The following is a 20,174-nucleotide window of genomic DNA, read 5'->3' on the forward strand; positions in this document are numbered from 1 at the left end:
CAGAGAACATTTATTAATGACATAGTCCAGACCTGAGCTGACTATTTAGAACCCAGGAGAAAGAAAGGGAGTACTTTTTCACAATATTAATTACAATATTTTCTGTTTTAAAAAAAATGCCTATTATATACCAGAAATTTTACATTTTACACAACTGTCTTCTTCCCCTCACAAAAACTCTGTGAAATAGGCATTATTTATCTTATTCCCAGCTGTGGAGATCCAGGTAGGCATGGTGAGAGACTTGCATGTAATTAATAAGTGGCAGAAGTGGGGCAAGAGCCCAGGGCTGTCTGACTCCAAGGCCTGTGTTATTTCCACTGAAAACAACCTCAGCAAAACCCTGGAAGTTGGCAATTGAGACTTTACAGGAGAATAAGGTTGCAGAAATAGAGCATGAGTTGGAAGTAGTAGAAGATAAGATTTGATCTAAAGAAGGGGCAGGAAGTTGTACCTTTGAAGGTCCCGTGCACTTAGGCTGGGAGGATGATTAAGAGCCTTTGGAGAGCTTTGATGGCACAACGACATGCATGCTGGCAGGCTCTCATATGGGAGCATTGCACCACTCTTGTCAAAGAAGGAATATTTGGATGAGGTAAAGAATACTTGGCATTTAGGAAATTTGGTGTAGACGTAAAATTGCAAAGTCATAGACAAAACATCTCTTTGGTGTCAAAGATCAAGAGATAAAACTTAGTGTCACAAGAAAGAAAGTGACTGGTTGTGGCACTGATTTTGCTCTTAGCCTTGTAACATTCACGTTCATAATAGATGTTGAGGTTGATAAGTATTTTTGTGTGGTGAGTGAAGAGTGGTGCTCTCAGAGGAACAGTACACAGGCCTGGGGAAGGCGTGGGAGAACAGGTATGAGAAATGTTCTTCCCTCAAGAATAACAGTGGGTCTGCTCAAGGTTGCCACTTTGTAGCTTAGGATACGATCCCTGCCTGTTTGTGTGTTTTCATCAACATCTGTCAGATCACTCACTGGACAGGACATTTTGGAAGGCAAAGGCAAGTGGCCTTTATTAAAAGGCTCAGTTTTCCATTGTTGCAGTAGCAGAGGATGAAGCCCCAATGAGTCTCTTGAGAGTTGACTGTCAGGCAGAGCTGTTCAAGAGCTTTCGTTCTTTGTTAATCGTTTTTTTATTTTTTATTTATTTTTTTATTTATTTATGATAGTCACAGAGAGAGAGAGAGAGAGAGAGAGGCAGAGACATAGGCAGAGGGAGAAGCAGGCTCCATGCCGGGAGCCTGACGTGGGATTTGATCCCGGGTCTCCAGGATCGCGCCCTGGTCCAAAGGCAGGCGCTAAACCACTGCGCCACCCAGGGATCCCTCTTTGCTAATCGTTTTTGATGAACCTTGGTGTCTTTTCGCTCTTGGTGTTGCAAATTTGACATTTATAAGATGATTTACTATAATTTAGTTCTTGCAGTTCTGTAAAATTATAGACTTATAAAATGGTTTCCTTTCATTCAATCTGTGGAACAGTAAACATTATCCCTTCTTCTTTTAGCCTCTGTGAAGGTTCCCTTTAGCTCATTTGAATGACAGAAATTGAAGCACTTTCCCTAAAGAGGGAGATGGGTGAGTCATTCCCTTCAGAGACCCTGCTTCAGCTTTCACTGCACACTTTGCACCAGTTAAATGCGTAGCTTGTCATTTTGACGCATTTTTTAAGCATAGTTCAGCTTTGATACTTTCTGAGAAATAGCATCAAATATCTCCCTGGAAAGAGATAAAAGTTTTTACTCTTTTCTCTTTTAAGGCAGGCATCTCATCAAGTAGAGGAGGAAGCTGGGTGACAGAGTTCTCTATTTATGTCCCTTTTTGCCTTTGGTTTTTTTTTTTTTTTTTTTAAGATTTTATTTATTCATGAAAGAGAGAGAGAGAGGCAGAGGCAGAGACGCAGACAGAGGAAGAAGCAGGCTCCCTGCAGGAAGCCTGATGTGAGACTCAATCCCAGGACTCTGGGATCACACCCTGAGCCAAAGGCAGAGGCTCAACTGCTGAGCCACCCAGGCGTCCCTTTGCCCTTGTTTTTAAGACTGTTGTCTCTTGAACCTTCACTGCTCTTGGCTTATCCCCCAATTTTTACCCTGTTCTTCCAAGAAGTAACAGTCTATTATGAAATGGTCCTAGCCTAGCTGTGAACTTGATCTTTGAGTTCCTAACATATAAACATAAACATTAAAGTTTACTAGCTTTAATACTTTTGGTTCAGAATCTGAGGTACAGTATGCCTAGGTAAAAAGATAGTCTGCCCTAGCAGGGGGTATTGTAAGTTGCGGTAGAGACAAATATTTGCTGGAAATAAAGTGCTTCCCTGAAAAAACAGTATGTATTTGTAAGGATCAAAGAGAAAGAGGCTTTTTTTTTTTTTTTTTTTCTATTAATGCTTATTAGCATCTGTAAAAGATGATGTGAAAAGTGACATCCTTTCTCCTAGTCACTTTGGTTTTTCTTCTCAGGCTCAGATTTCCAGAATTTGTTTTGGGAAAAGACAGGTCAAAGTTGATAGTGCTGCTACCACATTGCTGGTTAGGAGATGATACAAAAAGCTACCTTTCTGGGGGCGCCTGGATGGCTGAGTTAGTTAAGTATCCAACACTTGATCTCGGCTCAGGTCTTGATTTCAAGGTTGTGAGATTGAGCCCTGAGTTTGGTTCCTTGCAGGGTGTGGAGCATACTTCAACAACAACAAACCAAAAAATGACCTTTTTGGTAACTGGACTCCTAAAGGACTCAATTTAGGAAATGTGTTGTTAAGTATTAATTAAAATCAAGAGAAAATATTTATTTTTTTATATGAAAATCATTGGTTTTCTGTAACCAAAAAGGTTATTTGTAAAGAATATGAGTATAGGGCAGCCTGGGTGGCTCAGCAGTTTAATGATGCCTTCAGCCCAGGGTGTGATCCTGGAGACCCAGGATCGAGTCCCACGTTGGGCTCCCTGCATGGAGCCGGGCTCTCCCTCTGCCTGGGTCTCTTCCTCTCTCTCTCTCTCTCTCTCTCTCTCTGTCTCTCATGAATAAATAAATAAAATCTTAAAAAAAAAAAAGGAACACTGAGTATAAATGTCTCTAATGAACTTGGCCTGGGACAGGACCTTCATTTATGGACAATCACAATCATTGTATTTAGACAGGAAGGAGTGAGCTTTTCCAAAAGGTGACACACAATTCAAGTGGAGTCTTTCCTGAGGGTACCCCCTCCCTCTCTCCCCTAAATGTTTCTAGCTTTACGGGTTTGGTTTCTAATCTTATTTTGCTGTGCAAGCTGCAAAAATGTCAGGTTTTTCTGACTATTCCTCTGCCTTCTGATTACCCTTTTAAGCAATGCTGATTGCAGGAAATTGCTGTGGTGCAAGGCGGGTGTCACAACACACAGTGATTAAAGCCCGCATGTGTCATTCACTGCCTGATTGAAGTAATCACACAGAGGGGAAGAGCAGATGACAAACCTGCTAAATGTGCAGGAGGGGGGTGGTGGTTCTCATCATTTGAGTTTAAGGATTTCGAGTTAAAGAATCAAAACTCATGTGAATAAGGCTTGTGTTTTCAGTCATTTTGTTTCATTCTTAGTCTTCAAAACTTCTAAGTAGGATCTGGATCTGTGAACATTATTTTCCTAAGGAAAACAAGTTAATTGCTTTTTACCGAATGCAGGGTCCCCTGTATACACAACTACAGAATAGTGGTTAAGCATATCAAGGAGGAAGATACTAGAATGTAAGTGGGATAAACCAGGGAGAATAACACGAGAAAGGCCTGAGTAGTGTGGTCCTGCAAGACTGCCCCCACCTCCCCCTGACACACACACACACACGCACTTTCTCTCTCTTTCTCTCTCTCTCTCTCTCCCTCTCTCCAGACACCAATCACAAGTCCACAGATTGTCACTTCAGACCCACCAGCTATAGATGTGAAATTCCAACAACCCCATCTTTGGGTTCAATTAATTTTTTAGAGTGGCTCACAGAACTTAGAGAAAAGTTTATTTAAATTTACCGGCTTGTTCAGCTTGTTATGGAAAATATTATAAAGGATACACTGAATAACCAGATGGAAAAAATGCATAGGGTAAGGTGTGTGGGATGGAGCTCAGAACTCCTGTTCTTTCGAGGAGCAACGGGCTCCTATATGTTCATCAATCTGAAGTTCCTCTGAACCCTGTCTTTTTGGGTTTTTATGGAGGCTTCATTACACAAGCACCATTGGTGAAATCATTGCCATGAGCTCTTTTGCCAGCCCCTCTCTCCTCCTCGGAGGTCATCAGGGTGGGACTGAAAATTCTAATTCCCCTATATCACATGGTTGAATGATTGGTTCCCCTGGCCACCAGTCCCCATCTTTAAGTCACCTGGAAGCTTTTCCCAAATTTCCTAATTAACAGAAGACACCCTTATCACTCTTACCAATTAGGAAATTCCAACGGTTGTAGGAGCTTTGTGCTGGGAATGGGGATGGAGACCAAATATAAATTGCTTATTATAAATCACAGTGTCACCACTAAGCTATGTAAATTATTTGGTTGTTCTGGAAAAGTGACCAGTCCCATTCTCTTCCCATCTTCTGCTCTTGTGCTTCCCCTGTGTGGCTGAGCCCGAGGAACTGAACTCCCGTTGTGGACTCATTCACTTGAGGCATTGTACTACCAACATTACTTGAACAAAGAACATTTTGAGTAAAGCATTGTAAAAGGTGTTGAAGGCATCCACTAATGAATGGTTTCTTATCTGTTTGTTTCCCCAGGTACAGAACCCTGGTATTTCTATTTAATTAATGGATTTCTTAATTTTAATGTAGCCTTTGCTTTGGCTCTCCTGGTCTTACCACTGACTTCTCTTATGGAATACCTACTGCAGAGATTCCATGGTGAGTGGTGTAAGGGAGGATAGGTTTTGGGGGAAGAAAGAGCAGGTAACAATGTATACCAAGAGGTGAAAATGAATCCACTTATTCTGTTCTCTGTTTTCTTCCAATGGAAATAGTTGGCTTGTTGAATTTTTGATCTGTATTTATAAATTTTTGTGAAGATTTAGGTAATAATTATAAATTAAACTAACAAAGGGGAGGAACTTTATATCCCTTCAAGTGAGGAAATCATATCATACAGAACCACCTGGGGAGGCAAAAACAGCTATAAAATCTCAGGAGATAAGCATATTTGAGTTATGTGTTTTTTTAAAGGCATACATGTTAACATGGAAGATGGCTTACAATAATAAGTGATGGAGGTAAACATTCTTTGGGGAATTACTTCAACCAAAAATTTGAGAACTAAACCATACAGGGATTTCCCTCAAATTTGATACTGAAGTGAGAGAAGCTTTGGACTTCCTAGGAAACATTATGCTTCTCTTTGTTCCGTTTTGCTTCTGTGTTTGCCTTATCGTGGAAGGTTTGGTTTGTCATTTATTTTGCTTGCTCTGATTCTGTAGTGCACAGCCAGTGTTTTCTCAAGTTGTCATGGATTTGGATATCTAGTGCCCATGTTTCTTTTATGGGAGACAGATTTGAGCAGAAATTCATATGAGCTTTGGAAAGAGATTTGATTTCAGACTTTTCTGTCTGATTTGGATGCCATATGATCTCTCCATCCCACCCCTCATTCTGCTTTTCTACTATTAATGCTTTATAAAAAGTTCACTGTGTTAACACTATTCAAATATGAAAGCGGCCTTCAGTTACTTTTATTTTAACATAATTATAATGCCGCTTTCCTCACAAAATCAACAGTGATTCCTTAAAATCTATTCAGTTGATATTCAGGTTTCTTGCATTGTCTGAAAAACAGTTTTTTATAGTTAATGTTCTTAAAGGGGATCTAAAAGGGGTCATATACTGAATTTGGTGTTAAGTTTCTTAGGCTTTTTACGAGGTTCCCCCGCTTCTTTTTTCTCCTGAAGATTTCTAAAGAAATCAGGTCATTCATCTTGTGAAGTGTCCCACATTTGGATTCAGCTGTTTGTCACCTGGAGGTGTTAACTTATTCCTCTATTCCTTGTATTTCCTAAGGATCACTTTATCTTTTTTTGAAAAGTAACTTCTTTAACTGTAAAAATAATTCATGCTTATGGAAAATTTGGAAATGCTTGTGATGTAAGTATAAAAACAGCATATTAAGCTGTTCTCTACAATATGAATCCAATTTTGGTTTAAAAATGTGTAATTTATACACATGTCCATCTAGTAAGAAAATGAGTACTGTTTTTTCTGTGTATTTTATTTGTTTTCAAAGATTTTATTTATTTATTCATGAGAGACACAGAGAGAGAGGCAGAGGGAGAAGCGGCTCCCTAAAGGAAGCCTGATGTGGGGCTCGATCCCGGAACTCCGGGATCACGCCCTGAGCTGAAGGCAAACACTCAACCACTGAGCCATGCAGGCATCCCTCTGTGTATTTTATAATAGAAAAAAAAAATTCTTTTAAAGGAAAAAAAAACATAAAGAAGCGGCAAAGAAATTGCCTATTATTCCATCAAATAGTACAACTATAGTTCTGATTTTGTACATTTTATGGAGGACATTCAAAAATTTTAGTCCATATTTTATTTTCTTAAATTAAAAATATATATTTATTTATTTAAAAGATTTTATTTATTTATTAATGAGTGACACAGAGAGAGAGAGAGAGAGGCAGAGATACAGGCAGAGGGAGAAGCGGGCTCCATGCAGGGAGCCTGACATGGGACTCGATCCTGGATCTCCAGGATCAGGCCCTGGGCCGAAGGCGGGCACTAAACCGCTGAGCCACCCGGGCTGCTCTAAAATATTTAAGTAATCTCTACCCTCATGTGAGACTTGAACTCATGACCCTGAGATCAAGAATCCTATATTCTTCCAACTGAGCCAGCCACGTGCCCCAGGCCATATTTAAAAAATGTATTTGTTAAAAAAATGTATTTGTTAGCCTTTAAGATACAAAAAGGAAAAAGATTTCATTTTCTTATAATTAAGAAAATTCCAATCTAAAATACTTCCCGGGAAGGTGTAAATCCTAAATTATAGGATTTATAAAATCTAAAATCTCATGATAAAATCTTAAGAGTAGAAAGTTTAAAGGAAAAGCTTGGTATTTCAGTTCAAGAATTTTCATCCCTGAAGAGTTTTTACAAAAATACAGATAACAGCAACATGAAGATGGATCTTGGTGACAATCCTGAGCTTTTCCTCTATACTTGCTCATTGTAGATTAGATGAACGCCAGAGGGCACTGTCTATCTACCCTTTGCCAGTGATTTCTAGGCATTGCTGATTATCACTAATGGAAGCACAGTAGGGGATGCCTTCCTGGTGGCTTATAGGTTTATCACTCACTGTTCATGTACCTAACCACAGGAACTTTCCAGCAGGTGTAGTGCTCACTAAATTCCTTTAAATCTTTCACATGCTTCACGTATTTTTGAGTTCCAGTTTGAGATTCAGAGTGTATGGGTATTGCAAAAGAGGAGAGAAAACGTCATCAGTTGAACTTCCTTTAAGTGTGTTTTTATATTTACTTTGAAACAAACTCTTTGTGGCTTGACGAAAGCTAGTGATGGGTTTGAGAATCCAGCTTTTTCTTTCCTTTGATCTATAGCTATTTGAACAGACTGATTGGTATATAAGGAGATTAATGTGTTAAAAACAGAATATGGAAATTAAAACCCAAGAAAGGAGTTTGTTATACTTTTGGTTAATCTCAGGAACCTTTAATCTTAGTGGCAGGACTCACTGGGGAAAGAAGCCTTTTTTCTTCATCCAGTGTGGAAATTATTACGCTCTGTTACCCATTTGCTTGACTTTCATTTGTGTTCTAGCCAAATCCAGTATTATACCTCCCATTAGATATTGACACTCTTGGGGGAGCTCAGGAGTGTACACCTCTTTCTAACCCTTTTACTGCATCAGAGAAAGTGTGAAGACAAAAGCTGAAACATTTTATGGGGTGCCCTAGGGCGTATTCCTGTTTGAGATCAAGAGAACATTGAAACTAAATATGTTGTTTCATTCTAATATGGTGAAAGGTGGATATTTTTCTGTGTCTTACAGTTCAGAATTTAGGCCACCCATATTGGCTTACCTTGGCTCCAATGTATATTTGGTTTCTGATTTTCTTCATCCAGCCTCACAAAGAGGAGAGATTTCTTTTCCCTGTATATCCACTTATATGTCTCTGTGGTGCCGTGGCCCTTTCTGCACTTCAGGTGAGTTTCAAGGAAGTGTCTATCTGCTTTGTTCCATTTCACTTTTTAAATTGGTCATAAAGCTTAAAGGCAAATTACAGAATGCTTCTCCCAAGATATTTTATCCATGCATTAAACCTGATATAGATTATATTGTTAAAGCTTCATGCATTGATTGCTTGACTGTTGATCATCCTCTTAAGCTGGTTACATATTTGCATTGTTGATTTGTGTGTTAATTTCTTTCTCATGGAATCCAGTTGCTGATAGAGTTTTATTAAGTCATAGTATAGGCCTGCCACAGGATGGTGGCATCACAGCAGAGCTAGTGGAATGTCTACTCTTCAACTCTGAGATCATATTAAAACTTACTCAAGTTTGGGATAACATCAGGCAGTTAGCAATATGGGACACTTTGTAATCCTGGCTTAAAACCTGTCCAGGTCAATTCCTTGTCAGAACTGATCTTGAATATCTTTGTATTTGTGCTGTCAGAAGCCTCCAGACTCTTTTTTGACCTCTGCTACCATTTGTAACTGGCAGGAAAGAGTAATTATGGGGACAGGTTTTTTTTCCCTAACAAATATATGAAGGTATAATTCACACAAACCATACAATTCACCCAAAAGGTGTGATAAGTTAAATGGTTTTTAGTATATTCACAGATGTATATAACCATCACTACAGTAAATTTTAGAACATTTTTATCACCTCAAAAACCCTGTACCCATTAGCTGTCACCCCCCCCCCCCCCCACACACACACACCTTCTCATATCTCCCCAGCCATAAGCAACTACTAATCTTTCTGCATCTCTAGATTTGCCCATTCTGGGCATTCCATGTAAACGGAATGGCTTCTGTGACTGGCTTCTTTCATTCAGCATAACGTTTTTAAGACTCATCCATGTTAGGATGGTAGTTTTAATTTGTATTATAATTTAATTTATATTATAAAAGTAATTGGACTTTATTGCACATAATTTTTCTTTTATTACTTTTTTTTTTTTTAAAGATTTATTTGAGAAAGAGCAAGAGCGTGCAGGGGGTGGGGAGCAGAAGGAAAGGGAGAGAGAAACCCAAGGAGACTCCTTGCTGAGCATGGAGCCCAGTGTGGGCCTTGATCCTACAACCCCGAGATCACAACCTGAGCCAAAACTGATTTGGAAGCTTAACCACCTAAGCTACCCAGGTGCCCCACTTTTTACTCCTTTTAGAATCAGCCCTGCTATCCTTTTAAAAGATTTTTTTTTTTTTTAGATTTATTCATGAGAGACACAGTGAGATACACTGTGAGAGTGAGATACACACACACACACACACACACACGTAGGCAGAGGGAGAAGCAGGCTCCCTATGGGGACTTGATCCCAGGACTCTGGGATCACAACCTGAGCCGAAGGCAGACACTCAACCACTGAGCCACCCAGGCACCCCCAGCCCTGCTATCTTAACAAACCACTTTCCTTCCAGCATTTTTATCTGTCACATACCAAACTTTATTATGGTTGTAATCTAAATGTACATATAACTTTATATCCCTTTTTGTTTTTTTCTTTCTTTCAATCAAGTTCTTTTATTTCAAACAAACAAACAAACAAACAAAAAAAGATGCAAATGCACACAGTGCCCTCTTTTTTATATCCCTTTTAATAGAACTACATCATATAATTTTCAGGATTGCCATATCTGTACCCATCTTTTGAATAGGAGTATGTTCTAAATTTGGTATAAAAACATTATTATGTAATATATGTAATATACTGAATTTGTTGTAATGATTAGATATATAATTTAGTTGAGGTTGCTTAGTTATTTCACTATTCTAAACAATGCTAGGATGAATATCTTTCTTTGGGTATTTGGATTGTTTCCCTAGGACAGATTATTCCCCCAAGTATGAAAATATTTATGGCACTAACAAGTAAATATTTGCAAAATTTTACTTCCCCAAAGTTTAGTTCTAGTCTAGGAGAGAAAGAAGGAAATAAATCTATTGGAAAGGTTCTCAAAGATTGTGGAATTCATGTCTGTATATGTATATATTGTAATAATATTTCTCTAGTTTATAAAGTAGTTTAGCAGATAATTAACAGCATTTTCCTGATGTTCTATGAAAGGAATTCTTTTTTCTTGTTTGGTCTGAGACATTTTGTTGATACTAAAAACTGATGAAAACTTCTCATTGATAAAGGTAAAAATCAATACTAATTACACCAATATAGAAATACTTCATGTATCAAAGCAAACTGCCAAAAAGCACTTTTGTTTATTTGTTTATTTAAAGCAATTTTTTCTTTTAAGTAGGCTCCACGCCCAATGTGGGGCTTGTACTTAGAACTCTGGGATCAGAGTTGCAAGCTCCACTGACTGAGCTAGCCAGGCGCACCAGCACTTTTGTTTAAATATTTTTAAGAAAGAAATTATTAGGACTTTAAGCACTAGAGAGGTTTCCAAATAAGTTTCCTCTGAAGCTGGTGAGAATTCCTCTGGCTGGCCTGACCTGTAGATAGTCTTATCGGAGTTTGTTTTCATCTTAGAATTTGAAGCGGGTACCTCACTAAGTGTTTGCAAATGCTCAGACCCTTGCTAAAATCTCTTTTGCTGCTTCCTCCTTCTTGGTGTTGTTATGATGTTTTTCGATTATATTATGTATATTCTGCAAGTTCTTTTTTTTTTTTTTTCAATACAGTTTTCTTTCCTTCTAGAAATGTTACCACTTCGTGTTTCAGCGATACCGCCTGGAGCATTACACTGTGACATCGAACTGGCTGGCATCGGGAATGCTCTTCCTGTTTGGGCTCTTATCTTTTTCTCGCTCTGTGGCGCTGTTCAAAGGTAGATGTACAGAGAACGTCTTAACCCATGCTCACAAGGCACCTCATCTTGGGTTTTGATGGTTATGTGATTAATACAGTTCAGCTTTAGCTGGGCAGAGGACTTTACTATAAGGAGAACCTGCAGACTTAATAGTGTGACAAGGATGTGACTTCTCTAAGATTAAAGAGAAGACTGAGAATTCTAAAAGGAATATGACTAACTATAAAATATTTTTTCTATTTTTGGTTTTTGTTGTTTGTTTTTTAAAGGATGCTTTTTCATTTTGAAGGATGAATTAAGGAAGCCTGAAACATAGGAAGCAAATTTGGGGCTCAATTCCCATATTATATTCTTCCTATAATCATTATTTGGATCTAGAAGTTTAAAATGTGTTCAAAGAACAGAAGTTAAAAAGGCAGAAGGGTAGGGTGCCTGGGTAGCTCAGTCAGTTAAGCATCTGCCTTCAGCTGAGGTCATGATCTCAGGGTCCTGGGATCGAGCCCTGAGTGGGGAGCCTGCTTCTCCCTCTCCCTCTTCACCTGCCACTCCCCCTACTCAGTTCCCCTTGCTTGTGGGCTCTCTGTCAAATAAATAAACTCTTAAAAAAAAAAAAAGTGAAAAGGTGTAGAGAAGGGGCAAGAAAGCAAATGGTATTTGGTAAAATAGGGTCTCTGCTGTCATCATCTTCCTAACTGTAGAGATGCCATGTGCCAATGGAGCAGGCTTCCTGCTGCGCTTGTTGGGGACCTTCGCACCCTTAAATTACACATGGGTTTTGAGGGGACATTCACATGCATTATGATTAAATGTCAGACTCTCATCTTACTCATCTTTGGCTTTCATAAACCTTTCTCCCTTCCAGGGTATCATGGGCCCCTTGACTTGTATCCAGAATTTTACCGAATTGCCACAGACCCGACCATCCACACTGTCCCAGAAGGCAGGCCTGTAAATGTCTGTGTAGGAAAGGAGTGGTATCGCTTTCCTAGTAGCTTCCTTCTGCCTGATAAGTAAGTTTTCCTTTAATTCTCAGTTTTAAATCAAAGAGTAAAAATAGGAATTCTATGGCAGGGTCTCCTTAATTTTTCTTTCATTTTGGGATTTTCACAAAAAGTTTTTGAAAAATTGACCACTTTAGACCACTGTGACCTGTGTTGAGTAGACTGAGTACTGTGTCTGGCCATGCATCCTGTACTATCTGTAACCACAGAGGTTTGGGGACTTCTAAAAAACACTGCGAGCCCTAGGCTCCTGCTAGGGGCTCTTCCTGAGGATTCATATTTAAATTTCTATAGTCATCTGTTATTAATCTATTTCCAAAAGTGGTCTAGAAACTCTAGCTAGGAGAGTATTTTTAGAGAAGAAATGTTTGTCATCCAACAATAGTGAAAACTCTTTACCAGCATATGGACACTGGGGAAAGCTATGGTTAAGATATCCGGACCACTTGCCTTTGTGCTCTGTTGTTGGATGATAGCATAGGCTCTGGCATTCCTTGTGTTTGCTTAACTGGGATGGAGAGGGTCCTATTTAGGGAAGAGAAGTCGGATTAAGATGAGTCATCTTGTTCCATTTGGGAATTGGCTTCAGCTTAGTTGGTTGGGGGTATCTTGTGTTTAATGAAGATCCTGTATCAGTCATTAATGATTAGATTAAAATGTTTTTTTTTTTTTTTTTAAGAATTAACTTTAGCTTTTGCCTTTTACATTTACCATAGTTTCCTAACTAAAGATACTTTTGAGCATTACTCAGAAACGAAGTACTTCTCCCACAGTGTGTTCTTACATTTCACTCTTTGTACCTGGTGAATTTGCTTTAATTTTCTAAGTCCCTCTGATCCTTGGTGATAAACTGGGATCCTTCTCTGGTTGTTTGGCAGTAGGACCATTTCGTTGCAAGTTTCACTCCTAAGAATTGGTGGAATGGGTTGAGAGACCTCTCATTGAAAATTTCTCAACGATGTTGGACTGAATAATGACCTTTGTCTCTCTCTCCCTGGTGGAGGTTTTAGAAGAAATATTTTTTTCTCCAAGAGAAATGTTTTTCACATGATTTTCTTTTTTGGCTTGTTTATTTCAAGTACATTTAGCAATATGGGGCCCCTGTGTTTTTCTTACTCTCCCTTATTTGTGTTTCTGACAGTTGGCAGCTTCAGTTCATTACATCAGAGTTCAGGGGCCAGTTACCAAAGCCTTTTGCAGAGGGACCACTGGCTACCCGAATTGTTCCTACTGACATGAATGACCAGAACCTGGAGGAGCCATCCAGATACGTAAGGGCAATAATTTCCTTTCACGACTTTAAAGAAAGTTCTATCCCTAAAATCTTTTGGCATACAAACTGGAGCTTTGATGAAATGGGAATTTCTTAGGAAGTGATTTCTTCAGGGTCAGGGATGTAACCGCTTTTGTTGAGAAAGAATAGTATCACTTTCATTTAAAAATTTCCTTGTATTTTCTATGTGAAACACGTAGTTCAATGTATTTTCTAAGCTGGTTTGGAAATTTTTTTACATTGATTAGAATCATTTCAAAACACATTCTGAAACTCTTATAATTCCCTGGCTCATTAAAATATTTAGTGGGGGACTTTCAAGTTCCCAGTAGACTTTTGACCTGATAATTATTAGTGTATTCTGGTTTTAGCAAATGGACGTCAGTGAATGAAGGCTAATTTCATGGTGAGCGCATGGTGCAATCTCTGTCAGGGTCATGCTTTTTTACCCATTCATCTTTATGTACTCTTGGATCCCATGTGGTTTTATTTTAGTTCCTTTGAAAGATGACACTTACGCCATTTGATACTTGTAAGATCTTTGATTGTAGAAAAGGTAAGAGCAATAAAGATAATGTTTCTGGTTCTTAGAGACAGAAGAGTATTTTACAGAATTATTAGAAAGCACTTTTTTTGGCAACCTGTCTTTTAAAGAAAGATTTATGGTTTAGATGTCAAACACATTTTGTGTAGGTTTTTCCATAAATATGTAAAATGATTGGGACTCGTGGTATTATGAAGCACTCCTGCAGCTAAACATGGCCTTTTGTCTCCCAGATGGAGACCCTCAGGGCTTATGAGTGAGGTTCTTACTGTGGGAGTTCAAGCTATAAGCTATGAAAATGGCCATTGTAAGATATATGCTTGCCCGGGCCCCCTAAGAAGGTAAGATCTGTATTCCACAAAGCAGTTTATATTAGAGATTTTTTCTTAAACATCTGATTCCTTTCCAGGATGGGGAAAACTTTTTTCAGCCATTTTTATTTTAGCTGCAGATATCTCCTGACAGCAGGCTTGATGGGGTTCACCATGAGGACAGTGGGTAGTCAGAAGGGTAGGTGTGTACACTGGGATGGGGGAAGGCATAAATTCAGAATGACGTTATCATAGTTATGTCATGGGAAAAAGTAGCATGGAGTACTAAAAAGGAGCATGGACTTTTCAGCCAGGTAGGTCTGAGTTCAAATCCTAGTTCTGTTGCTTACCTTGGTGACCTTGGACAAATTAACTTCTTCTTTAATTTCAGTTTCTGTCTGTAAAATGGGAATAATGATACCCACTTTGGAAGATAATAATGAACTTAGATATTTGTCATATTTAGCATCGTGTCTGATACATTGGATTTTCCCACAAATGTCCTTAATCTGATAGTGATCCATCAGATGGATTAGAGGTAAAGGAACCCTTAAGAGGATTTATGATGTGCCTGAATCTTTCTTTCCTTTTTTACTTTCCTTGTTCTCCAACCTGATTTTTGTCTACCCGAACTCATCATTGCCTTTTCCACCTAAATGACTTTGCTTATCTTGGTGACCGTGCCTGGACTACCTTTGTCTCCCTCCTTATGCCCTCAAAGCTTTTTTCCTCTCTGTAGCCTTTCCCACCTACTTAAGCCCACAGTGAACTGTGCTCTTTTAAGTGCCTTTAATACTCTTTACTGTTCATGTAGCCATTTATTTTTATCTTACTTTATTTCTGTATTTCTGATACAAATGTCCTGTCTCTCCCCACCAGCCTATGCGTGCTGTGCAAGAGTGCCTGCACCCGGTTTCTTCGGTACTCACCATAGCATCTGGGATAGTGCTGTTTGTCTAGTCATTGGCCTGCGCATGGTTTCTGAGTGGAGAAATGAACATTCCTTATCATTGGAACAGTGATCTTGAGAGAAAGCTGGCTGTAAAATATGCAGTGGCCTTTTACACATTTCGTAGGCTTTGGTGACTGGTTGTTTTTGGTTAGATTGTATTTCCATATTCTCTGCTACCAGATAGCATTAAATTTAGTTAAGTGGCTCTATGTTAGCTTTACACAAAAGCAAAGATTGTTTGGTATACCTATAGGAGTCACCAAAATGCTGTCTGATTCAAAACAAGTCGGATATATCTACTGAATGTTTAGTGTCTGCCATTGTGCTTGTACACCTTCTTGTGTTTGCGAGTGTTCCTGTAAGGTTCTTTCTGACATTTCCTGCCTAGTAGGACAAGTGCCCTCCAAATCCAGGCTGCTCACCTTTCACCCTTTGGATTTTAGAAGAGATACTTGACGGCTTACTGCGAATTCTATGTGAATGATGAACAGGGATTCATTTCTTTCAGTCAGTTGTTTTTCTTCTGATAAAATGAACAATATATATCCATTATATAAAATAATGAAAGCTATCAGTAAAAAAGTAATCTATAATCTTATTACCCAAATATTAACCTATGTTACCATTTTGGTGTTTTTTGTCTTTTATTTATTTTCTTTGCATATACATGTACATATGTATGTAAACAAAAATACCAGCTATTTTTTTTTAAATACCAACTATTTAAAAAATTTTTAATGTTGTAGTTTTTTTCTTTTTTTAAAGATTTTATTTATTTGACAGAGTGTACAAGCAGGGGGGGGTGGGCAACAGAGGGAGAGAGAGAAGCAGACTCCCATTGACTGAACCACTAGGCTCCCCTGTGTTGTAGTTCTTTAAGAAACAGTGCTAGAGAGTACCTGGGTGGCTCAGTGGTTGAGCATCTTCAGCTCAGGTCGGGATCCCAGAGTTCTGGGATCAAGTGCCGCATCAGGCTCCTGAGAGGGAGCCTGCTTCTCTCTCTATGTCTCTCATGAATAAATGAATAAAATCTTTTAAAAAGGGCAGCCCCCGTGGCGCAGTGGTTTAGCGCCGCCTGCAGCCCAGGGCATGATCCTGGAGACCTGGGATCGAGTCCCACGTCAGGCTCTCTGCATGGAGCCTGCTTCTCCCTCTACCTGTGTCTCTGCCTCTCTCTCTCTCTCTCTCTGCATCTCTATGAATAAATAAATAAATAATCTTAAAAAAAATCTTAAAAAAAAAAAGAAGAAGAAGAAGAAAGAAACAGTGCCAGGATTATGACTGTAGTGGCCAAATAACTTGGCCTGGTGTATAGGAACACATGCTATATACTGTATCGATGTTCGTTACTTCTGGTGTCAGTTGTGGCTTTAAGTCCAGGTTCTTTCAAGAACGCAAATTAATGATGTTTCCTGTCTTTCCTGAACATGCTAGATGGCAGCGTTGTTTTTTATCTGCCCATTGGCTCTGAGTGACAGGTTTTAGACAACCTTTGGTTTCAATGCTAAGTGATTTGGTCTGTCTCCTCTTTCTGGCACATGGAAACTAGGAAACATGCAGGACTTCCTTTAGTTCACTCTCCTCCTTTATGTCTGAGTTTATCAAGAATTAAGAGTGTTTGTAAGGCCTCTGCGGTTTCTAACGTACTGATGGAACTATATTGCAGAAATATTTTTTTTGCTCCGCATTCTTTCATAGTTGATATTGAGTAACTTTTGAGCATCTCATTATTGAATGAGTGACATTTTTACAGTGGGACATGCCAGATTTTCTGCCAAAATTCAGTGTCTCTTCTTTATCAATGGACAAATCCAGTTTCTTGTTGATTCTTTCAAGGTGAAGGATACCCTTCTGACTCCAAATCTGATGCCTGATGTGGGAGCCAGAGGAGTAAAAAACACCTGGTCAGGAGGGAACAGACTTTCCTTTGATTCTAACTTAATGCATCAGCAGACTTGAAGGAAGCTTGTCTATCTGTTGTCTTTGAAAAACGGAAGTGTTCATTTATGACTTTTCCCCAAACAGTGATATAGTCAGGTCTGCTGTAATGTGATATAAAGTTGCAAAACGTCATTGTGTGGTAAAAAACCACAAGGCTAATGGGAAAAATGGGATTAGAGACATAATACTCAACAACGACATTCTCAGTGATACATAAAAAAAAAGATGAACATATAAACATGGTAGCACAGTTTCACATATTTAGTTAAGCAGCTAAAAGTACACATGTACTATAGTAATATGGGAGTTTATCTTGAAAAAGACCTGAAGTTTGCTTGTGGAAGTGGTGCTGGAAGGGTTATTCTGCAACGGGACAGAAATTCCTCCTGCCAAAGATTGACAGGAGGGTGCTGCTAGAGGCCTGCAGTGCATTGCAGAAGCTGGAGGACTGTGGACTGTGCGTGTGCACTCCGTGGGTTCCCATTCTGGGGAGGTCAGCTGAGTGTGGTTTGCTGGCTTCACCTTGTGTTTCTTGTGGATTAAATAACACGTGAGCAAAAGCAGAAACTGAATTATACTCAAACTGTTCCCTGATAATATCTGTTGTGTTAGAACAAATTTGCACTTTCAAAACAAGTGTTACAACACAGTTGACTGTATATTCAGTCAAAACTTGCTTTATTTTGTTTTTAAGTCCTTGTTTTTCCCAGTGGGAAGAATTTACAGATATGAAAGGGAATTAAAGATACCACAGAGTCCATGATCTTCATTTTATGGGTGAAGAAACTTAGGCTCAGAGGGGTTGTAATCTGACAAAGGTTAGTCCTGGGATAAGAAGCTTGATTTCAGGATTTCCCCAATATTCTTTTCACACCTCCTCTTAGTTCCAAAAGCCACTCACGGTTTATACCATATGGCCTATCACTTGAGTGTGTATGTATGTGTGTAATGGTTAATCATTTTTTGATGTAACAAGGTTGAAAGGAAGTAAATAGCTGAGCATTAATTTTTTAAAGAAGTTACTTTTACGTTTCTAGAGCTCTGTTATATATATGCCAGGTATTTTAAGTAGCAGTTGTTGTGTTTGTCTATAGAAATAATCAGGGTCCCCAGTTGCTTTTTTTTCCCCTATAGTCTTTATCTTATCCTTCCTCCTGCTCTTATTAGAGCAGGAGAAAATAAATTGTTCTATAGATATCCTTGCTCTTTGTTACCAGCCTGAGGAATGAAGCAAGCAAGTTCAAAATGCTAGAGTATGTGTGGTGGAATAAGATTGGAATTGCTAGGAATTTAAGTGAAACCTCTTCAAAATGCTTCCTTAAGATTAATTCTCTGGTATCCACTATGTTGACATTTAGAAAAATGAACTTTCTGTGATCTTTAGTGATTAATGACCAAAAATTTTGACCTGTGAGTTCACATTTTTACAGTGCAGTACATTTTTACTCAGGAATGTAAAGTTTCAATTGATGAATACATATCTAGTAAATATGGGAGATGACAAAACTATAAAACAGTTTGTGCCTCTGGGTTACAACTACTTAAATTTAAGTGGAGTTTATATAAAAGAAGAAATGAAAAGCCAGAAGGAGGGACACCTGGGTGGCTCAGTGGTTGACCATCTGCCTTCAGCTTAGGGCATGATCCCAGTCTGGGGATCGAGTCCCGCATCGGGCTCCATGTGGGGGAGCCTGCTTTCTCCCTCTATCCCTCTGACTCTCTTTGTCTTTGTCTCTCATGAATAAATACATAAAATCTTAAAAAAAGAAAAGAAAAGAAAAGCCAGAAAGATACTTGAAGTCTTTCCCTATCAAACATAGGCCTCTGTGCTTCCTTTTAAAAAAAATATATTACTGGAGAATATTAATGCCTGGCAAAATGGTGTAGCACTGGGCTGGGCGTTAGAAGCAGCTGTAATTCCTTTTCAGGAACTGAATGATATGTGTTTTTTTCTTAAATGACTTTGTGAGTTTCTAAGGCCCTTGAAATAGTTTTGATCTGTTTCCAATTTGCTGTGACTGCATCTGAAATCCAGTTGTAATTTCAGGATATCTCATTGCCTGTTTTCTAATCAAATATTTATTTAATGGTGGTAAATCTTATCTTGCAACATGATTCCTGGACCATGGGACTTAATGACCAGAGATGGAAGTCTGCTTACTGCTTCTGTCCCAGAGGAGAGGAATATATGTTAGCGGCACACTGTGCTGGGTAGTTCTACCTGAGTGTGATGCTGATGCTTGAGAGTTGGAGAGAGACAGTCCCCTTCCCTGGAATCTCTGTTCAGCTCATGAGGCAGAGTGGCGAGTATTTATTCCTGCCCAACTCCCCTTAGCTCATTCCTATTCCCAACAAAAAGTACACGTTCTTTTTTTTGAAGTCTGTAGTTATTTCTCTTTTTTGTTTTTAAAACAATTTTATTTAAATTCAATTTGCCAACATATAGTATAACACCTAGTGCTCACATCATGAAAATGCACACTTTTTATTAATGATGATTTGACGTCTATCCCACGCCTGTTCTTTGAGAATACATATTTTTCTTTGTCTGAAGGTGCTATTAAATTTTCATCCTTAACATACATTTATTGGTAAGATGTAAACAAAGTGCTATTGATTATCAATAAATTAGTTTGAATTCCCCTCCATACCTTTTTTTCTTCTTCTGCTTTAGAGGTGCTGATTTGTTCTTCTCCAAAGCTTCTAGTGGGTTCTTAGAAACTGAAAGAAGTCACATTTCTTTCAAAATGAGTCTTAAATGCTTGTATTTTACAAAATTTTAAACCAAGGCATATTTTTAGCTTCAACAGCTGGTTGATATGTAGCCTGTGACTAATGAAATGAAACACATTTTTGTTTCACGATCATGTGTTAATGTCACCCTACAATTTTGTTATTTTTGATGCAAGAAAGAATGATTAAATCTGAAGAAACAAAAAAATGAGCTTTTTGGTTACACTTTAAGGCAGATTTAAATCCAGTCTCTTGGTTTTTGATTTGTAGACGATGTTATGGAGGATGGGCTCAGATTTTGCATTTTGAGATACTGATAAAACCGAGAGAAGAAACTATTCTTTCTGATTCTAGCTCTTAGACCTAAGGGGCAGTAGTCCCTTGGTGTTACCAGGGATTTCAACTGAGAAAACTCAAACTAAAAATAGT

The 20,174-nt window shown here is 38.6% G+C and overlaps 1 protein-coding gene and 1 long non-coding RNA gene across 15 annotated transcripts in view; one reads left to right on the plus strand and one right to left on the minus strand.

Annotated features, from left to right (window-relative positions):
* LOC112671354 (uncharacterized) overlaps positions 1–8,207 on the minus strand; it is a 37,189-nt gene extending 28,982 nt beyond the window's left edge. For both annotated transcript variants that reach the window (XR_007410467.1, XR_003143550.3), the window contains exon 1: positions 8,069–8,207. This is a non-coding gene — a long non-coding RNA (uncharacterized LOC112671354). The remainder of the gene's footprint in view (positions 1–8,068) is intronic.
* Positions 1–20,174, plus strand: part of ALG9 (ALG9 alpha-1,2-mannosyltransferase) — a 113,037-nt gene that overhangs the window by 29,943 nt on the left and 62,920 nt on the right. For 10 of the 13 annotated variants that reach the window (XM_035716496.2, XM_025465560.3, XM_035716498.2 and 7 more), the window contains 5 exons: positions 4,756–4,878; positions 8,038–8,192; positions 10,879–11,008; positions 11,853–12,000; positions 13,133–13,262. In XM_035716496.2, the coding sequence (XP_035572389.1) occupies positions 4,756–4,878; positions 8,038–8,192; positions 10,879–11,008; positions 11,853–12,000; positions 13,133–13,262 (686 nt within the window). The remainder of the gene's footprint in view (positions 1–4,755; positions 4,879–8,037; positions 8,193–10,878; positions 11,009–11,852; positions 12,001–13,132; positions 13,263–20,174) is intronic. The other 3 variants (XM_025465555.3, XM_025465556.3, XM_025465559.3) reach the window with 1 other exon arrangement.

The sequence above is a fragment of the Canis lupus genome, chromosome 5 (assembly GCF_003254725.2).
Source record: "Canis lupus dingo isolate Sandy chromosome 5, ASM325472v2, whole genome shotgun sequence".
Taxonomy (NCBI): Eukaryota; Metazoa; Chordata; class Mammalia; order Carnivora; family Canidae; genus Canis; species Canis lupus.